This window comes from Nestor notabilis, unplaced genomic scaffold, assembly GCF_000696875.1.
Source record: "Nestor notabilis isolate BGI_N333 unplaced genomic scaffold, ASM69687v1 scaffold24269, whole genome shotgun sequence".
Lineage (NCBI taxonomy): Eukaryota > Metazoa > Chordata > Aves > Psittaciformes > Psittacidae > Nestor > Nestor notabilis.
Genome location: NW_009944441.1, coordinates 1,816 through 8,662, shown reverse-complemented (window position 1 = coordinate 8,662; position 6,847 = coordinate 1,816). Strand labels below are relative to the sequence as shown.

The 6,847-nt window shown below is 49.1% G+C and overlaps 1 protein-coding gene across 1 annotated transcript in view; it reads left to right on the top strand.

Annotated features, from left to right (window-relative positions):
• Window positions 1-249: 249 nt before the first annotated feature.
• MIER2 (mesoderm induction early response 1, family member 2) overlaps window positions 250-6,847 on the top strand; it is a gene marked incomplete at its 3' end in the record, with an annotated part of 8,405 nt that continues 1,807 nt past the window's right edge. The window contains exons 1-10 of the mRNA XM_010022426.1: window positions 250-331; window positions 716-867; window positions 1,315-1,440; window positions 2,058-2,181; window positions 2,815-2,924; window positions 3,575-3,644; window positions 4,822-4,973; window positions 5,618-5,699; window positions 5,800-5,894; window positions 6,669-6,796. Of these exons, the coding sequence (XP_010020728.1) occupies window positions 724-867; window positions 1,315-1,440; window positions 2,058-2,181; window positions 2,815-2,924; window positions 3,575-3,644; window positions 4,822-4,973; window positions 5,618-5,699; window positions 5,800-5,894; window positions 6,669-6,796 (1,031 nt within the window). The remainder of the gene's footprint in view (window positions 332-715; window positions 868-1,314; window positions 1,441-2,057; window positions 2,182-2,814; window positions 2,925-3,574; window positions 3,645-4,821; window positions 4,974-5,617; window positions 5,700-5,799; window positions 5,895-6,668; window positions 6,797-6,847) is intronic.

Here is a 6,847-nt window from a genome sequence, read left to right as displayed (position 1 = left end):
GACAGGAGCAATAATGGAGTGCTGAAGTGGAAACAGAGACCAAGGGGAAGGTGCTGGAGCCGGGGCGAGCTCTTAAATACACTTGAGCTCTTTCTGCACAGTCTCTCCTGCTGCCCTGTGAGGGTTTAGTTACCTTTGGCTTTGGAATGAGGTGGGTTGCGTTGGCTGGTGGGGTGACGGGGCTGGAGGAGGGTTAGTTTGGAGGAGGAGATGTCTCAGGTGTGTTTCTCTCTTCTCTTGAAGGCCTCGGTTGGGCGGCAGAGCCCCAGGGTGGTGCCGTACCCAGCGCGCAGCCTCTGTCCTGCAGAGCCTGCCCTTCCGACTGCAGCAGGTACCTGTGCTTTCAGTCTGTGTCTCTCTGTTGGTCTTGCTGTAAGGACTAATTACCCTAAAACCACCTTGGGTGAAGGAAAGGCTGCCCCAGGCATTCACGTGTTGTGACACAAGTGAATCCAGCTGGGACAGGCACACAAATACCCAGAAAACCTTCAGCTTTCAGTCACTTGTGGGACTTGAATGTGCAGAGAACCCAGCTTTGCAATGTAGCTCTCACAGAGTGACTTCAGAGTTGTGTTCCCCAGCCCCTTCCTACCTCTTCTCCTCCTCTGCCTTATCGTGGCTGCACACACACAAGAAGGGATCATCCCAAGCTTCATTGCAGCTGCGGATGTGGTCCAGGGTGGTGCTAGTGTCCAACTTCTTTTAATCCCTGCAGTTGTGTCCATGGGCTCAGCTGATCATCGACTGAACTTAGCAGAGATCCTTTCACAGAACTATGGTGTGCGGGAAGAGAGGGAGGACGAAGATGATACTCAGGAGAAGCAGAAGTCTTTAGAAGAGCTGGAGAAGAGCTTCAGTGCCTCTCAGGTAAAGGCAGCGAGGGAGGGGAAGGGAGTTTTGGATTTGCTTTTGGATTTGCTTCACTTCCTCTCTGTATAAATACAGCTGTGCTGTCTGGCATCTCTTCACCACCATGGAATCTAGTTTAAAAAGTAAAGATAATGATATAATAGTTCATATTAAATACAAAGTAATTGACTGTAACATGTAAGTATAAAAAGAAATATGGTTTTTAATGCCCTTGACTGGGGTGAAAGCTCCTGGCTTCTCCCCACCCCTGAGAAGAGCAGGTTATGGTGGGTCCTGTTAGACTTAGTGCCTCCTTCCTTACACAGCATCACCTGAGGCAGTTCAGAGCCCCCAGAAGAGCAGAGGTGCCTTGACTGCCTCTGCATATCTCTGTGTTCACTGCAGCTGGTGTTGTGCTCGGTGATTGTTCCCTTCCTGATGAAGCTTTGTCCTCCTCTCGCTCAGAGCAGTGAAATGCCATTTGAGGAGCTGCTTGCACTTTATGGCTATGAGGCATCTGATCCCATCTCGGAGCAGGACAGTGAGAGCAATGATATTACTCCAAACCTCCCAGATATGACTCTGGATAAGGTAAGAGCAGCTCTCTGCTTGGTGTGTGCTCTTAGTGGCATTGGTTACTGGGCTGTCTGGAGCTTGAGGCATCCAGGAGCTCTTTTCAGCTGGGGTTCAACTGATGCCAAGGGAAGGGGCCTGCCTAGATCTGGTGTCCAGTGAGGAATGCCAGCAGCAGCAATGTGAATATAAAGAGTTTAGAGGAGAGAACTGTTTAAAAAGACCACTGTAAAAACTCTTTCTGGAGTCTGGGTTGCAAGTCTTGGCACACAGATGTGCCTCTGGAGAAACAGGGAAGGGTTGTACCTTGCCAGGTGAAGCTGTGGGTCGTCTTCTTCTCTCTACAGTCTGTGGACAGCTTTTTTGCTCCTTCCAGCAACTATCTGCTGTGAGGGGAGCTCTACAGAAAGGGCCACTTGCTCATCCTCTCTCTGGCTTCCATGGGAAGCCATTCTTGACACTTGTAGAAGAGCTTCTAGGGGAAATAATCTCAGGGTGGTGGGGAACATGAGGGAAAATCTGTCTTTGGGGTTTGAATTGGCCAGAAATGCTTTACTCTAGGCCTCACCCCCCCCCATCCCTCCTCTATTTTCTTAATTTAAACATATTTTTCACTTTCTTGTTGTTGTTAAAAGGAACAAATAGCGAAGGATTTGCTTTCAGGGGAAGAAGAGGAGGAGACACAGTCTTCAGCTGACGACCTGACTCCATCCGTCACGTCGCACGATGCATCGGACCTATTCCCAAACCAGCCTGGCTGTATGTGTCCCTGATTTCTAAGTAATTGGGGTCTCTTACTTAGATGTCAAGTGCAGGATAGAGCAAGAAGGGGCTTCTTTCTTTTGGCACTCAGTTTCTTGACATCAGTTTCTCCACTTTCCTTCTGGGGACTGCACATAACCAAACCTGAGTGCTGGTGGTGCTAAGGAGTGTTGATGAAGATGTGATAGAGTGGAGATGAGGGATAATTGCCTTTGGGTGTAACTCATACCATTGAGAAAGTGAGAACTGCTTTGCTACCTGCTGTGATTGCAGTCTGAGAGATCAGCCCCTGATCTGACATCTCTGGAAGTGAATAAATGCAGTAATATGAGTGGTGGGATGTATTGTGGTGGTTCCTACATATGGGAAGCTGAAGTGCAGAGAGGGAGACTCAGCACAAAGTGGTCTTATCCCTTCTGCTACCCTGCAGAATGGAGGAGCCTGAGCCCCCCAGGTTGGTCAGCAGCACCCCTGTGGCAAGGGTGCAAAGCCTTGTATTTAAACAGGGATAAGTTGTTACTGTGGATCCTGGTTGAAAGTAACTTTAGGACAGACAAGGAAGGGAAGGAGAGGGAACACGGAGCAATAGGGGGAGAAAAATAACTACAGGTATTTTCCTTTCCCACAAAGCAAACAACTTCCTTGCTGATGAAGACAAAGAGCCCTGTTCATCTCCATGTGCTTCCTCCATGGCTGAGGATTCAGAGGAGGATTCCATCCCATCCAACGAGTGTAAGAAGGTAAATGATCGGAGCATGTTGGGAAGGGGAACCAATGCAGTGTGCCTGAATCTGAGGAAAGCATGACACCAAAACCAAGGAAGTCTCTTTCTTTTCTTTTGCTCAGCACCTTGTATTCTGTGGAAGGTGGCAGCAGATGGGGGTTACAAGAGGGTTTTTTAATCCAATCTTGAAACCTGCATCTGAAGTGATCTTCTGCTTCAGCTGTGGCAGATGCCGTGGTGCCTTGGCAAACAAAAACTGCAGCCTGTAGCCCCATAAAGGTGAAAAGCTGTGCAATATTCCCAGCAGGATTAAGAGAGGGGGCACCACCGTAGGAAAGAGAGGAGCAGACTTCCAAATTCATCCTGGTTGTGAAGGTTGCAGGAGAGCTTCTGCATGACTTTATCTCCAGCTGAGCTGCTTGCCATATATCTTCAACGTTAAAACTATATAAATGCCTCCAGTCCCCACAGTACCATCTTGTGGGTAGTAAATCTTCTTAGTTACCCTATAAAATACTCAGTGTTCCCTAGAACAGTGATGGGGGGGTCTACCAATACATAAATCAGCCTCATAGTGTTCCAGCCCCTAAATCATGAAGTGCACCTCGGTGCCTGCAGGGAAGCGTTTTCCATTCCCATTTACCAGCATCTCTGGTGATGTTTCAGGAGATCATGGTTGGACCTCAGTACCAAGCCACTGTTCCCATCCTCCACTTGAACAGGCACGGGGAAAAAGGTAAGAACCTGCTTTCTTGTGCCCTGTTTGGATGGAGGGCTGCTGTATTTGAGGAGCCTTCATTGGCAGGTTGTGGCTGGTAACCAGGGTGATACCAGCAGCAGCTTGTGGAGTTTCTGAACAAGGTAGCTGACAGAAAGCCCCATCTGCAGAAATCACTTGTTTCCTCTTTAGGTCTTTTATCCTTGCAGACTCTGAGCAAATAAGTTCAAGGAGATAAAAGTGATCTGTTCTGCAGGTGCTGTTTCACATTTACCTGATACAGTTCTCAGAAGGTGTCAGTGTAACTTTTATCAGTGCTCTCAGCCTTCTGTATTAAGACCACAGATTTAGTGTGTGCTTTCCATGTTTCCACCAGTGTGAAATGGAAGTAAACTGACAGTAGATCGCAGTGGGGGCATTCTATGCTCTGTCAAGTACCTCCGACCTGACTTTAGTGATTTTACAGGGCAGAAGAGTTGCTTCCTTTGCCTGTAGAAACAAGTTCAGTCCAAAAGGTGCTGATGTTTTCATCCAAATAGAAAAATCTTAGTATTTCTGGTCATTTTTACTGCAGAGTCTTTCTTCTTGCTTCCTCTGTGCTGTTGTTTTACTTCAGCACCCCTCTATGTTCTTGTGTGCTGCGTTCTCATGTACTAAGAGCTTTGAAAGCAGAAAGGGGCAAGAATTACTTAGTGGTCGTGTAAGCTCCTGCTGTTCTCTGTGAGTGAAGCAGCTCCTGTTAGGAGGAGTGTTAGAAGCTGCTGGGGGGACACACAGCCTTCCAGCTGCCTAGTTCTGTGCCTAGGACAGGGAGAGGGGCTTAAGCCTAAACCAGGCTTGTAGCTCAAAGCTGCCTTCACCTCCCAGTCCTTTTGTTTACTGTGTGTGGGAAAAGACACCTCAGAACTGAGGGGTTTATAATAAAGCAACAAGCTTTGAGAACATGGTGACAAAATCCTTATCAAGCAACTCTTCTGAAGGAGTGGAAGCAAGTTGAGCCTGTGCTAGGGCTTGAGAAGAGGGATAGGGAGCATTAAGCATCTCCACCTCTGAAACGCACAGTAGTGATGGTTGTCACCCCTAGTGGTACCAAGCCCAGGTTTCCTCCCTCCTTCTCTCTCTCCCGTGCAGACCACTTCTGAAAAGCAGCAGAATTCTCTGTTTGATTATCTTATTTCAGTGCTTTTTCTGTTAGCCTATGAGAATGAAGATCAGCTGCTCTGGGACCCAAACATCCTCCCTGAGAGAGACGTGGAGGAGTTCCTGTACCGCGCAGTCAAGCGGCAGTGGGACGAGCTGTCGAGCAGCAGCCTGCCAGAAGGAGAGATGGTGAAGGACAACGAGCAGGTAAGTGTGGGGCTTCCTGCAGTGATCCTTTGTTCCTGCTTTATAGAATCATGGAATCCCAGCCTGGTTTGGCCTCGAAAGGACCTTAAAGCTCATCCAGTTCCAACCAGGGATGGGGCAGCCACAGCTTCTCTGGGCACCCTGTGCCACAGGCCTGTCTGGCTCAGTGCTTTACCCCCAGTGCAGTCACAGATGGTTGTGGCAAGCATGTAGCAGGCTGTGTACTGTTTTAACTATATTCTCCCAGTATCCCAAGCCCAGAGCTTGCAGCGGGGTCATCTTTTTGGCTCTGTCCTCTAGAACAGTGTCTAATTCTTCTGTGGAGCCAGCAGAAGATCATACATTTAGGCTAAGAAATGAGAGCAGCTGTGTTTCTTCTGGGCTAGCCAGGTTAGATTCTCACCTTCAGTGTGCAGGAGGGCAGAGGCACCCCAGAGAGCTGCAGAGCTGCTGGTAGAGCTTTGCAGTCCCAGGGTTTATAATCCTGTGCCTCCAAAAGTGGAATCATCTCCACCGATGGTCACGCTGGGGTTAGTGGCAAAGTGGCTCCTGGGAAAAATAGGTGACAAAAGGTGAGGCATGAGCAGGTTGGTTTGTGGTGTGTTGCTCAGGTACATGCTGAGAGTCTTTTCCTTCTCTTTTAGGCTTTGTATGAGCTGGTTAAATGCAACTTCAATGCAGAAGAGGCACTGCGGAGGCTACGGTTCAACGTGAAGGTCATCAGAGGTGAGAACCCCCCTGCTTGGGGTCTGCCCCAGGCACTGAGGCATATGTAGAGTCTAGCAAGAGCTCCATCTCCTCCACTTCCACTTTCTCTCTGCTCTAGATGAGCTTTGTGCCTGGAGCGAGGAAGAATGTAGGAATTTTGAGCATGGCTTCAGGGTCCATGGGAAAAACTTCCACCTTATCCAGGCAAACAAGGTAAGGACATTCCCCGCCGCATCCCACTAAGACGGAGGGAAGGAGGCACGTGCCTTGGCACCAGAGGTATGTAGTGAGCCTCAGCTAATGCAGGAAGTTCAGGACTGCTGAGTTCCCATCCCAGGCTTTGTGTTGACTCATGCTATAGCAGGTGATGGGCTGTTCACTGCCCTGCTCTGCCTTATTTTCCAGGTGGGAGAAGTCACAAACACCACTGACCTGCATGAGTGATGTCAGTTAATTACTGATTAGCCCTTTCTGGAGTCTCAAAAGTTCTTTCCAAACTCTCAGCCCTTGCAGTGCTTCTGTGAATGAGTGAGTTGAGCATGTGGATGTTTTGTAAAGTCCCCTGGGGTCCTCTAGAACCAAAGATGCTGTTGTAGGGAAGAGCTGGGCCCCAGGACATACGCTGCTGTGCTGGGAGTTGGCAGAACCAGAGAGTCCAGTTCTACTGCTGATTAATTGTGGGCATGTTGATGCTGGCCAGTGAAAATGGATGCAGGTTTGCTCTCTTGATGGTAAACGTGCTGCTGGAAGCGCAGGGAAGTCCTGCACAAACCCTGGGCTCTGCAAGATCAACTGTGCACTGTGGGGAGCCCTGTCTCTGGCCGATCACCACCTCGGAAAGCTCCCCTTTGTGCTGCTGTTGTGCAGCGTAGATGTGTCCGTAGTGCTAGAAATGACTGGAATGCACTGGATTCTTCTGTGCTGCTTAAATGGGAGGCTGCTCCTTGCTCCGTGCCTGGAATTCTCACTGGGATCTCTTCCCCTCAGGTCCGTACCCGGTCAGTGGGCGAGTGTGTGGAGTATTACTATATGTGGAAAAAGTCGGAGCGTTACGACTACTTCACTCAGCAGACACGTTTAGGAAGGAAGAAGTACGTCCTCCACCCTGGAGCCACGTGCGTGGAATATTCTCACCCTAAACTTAGTAATTCTAAGCTCACAGTGAA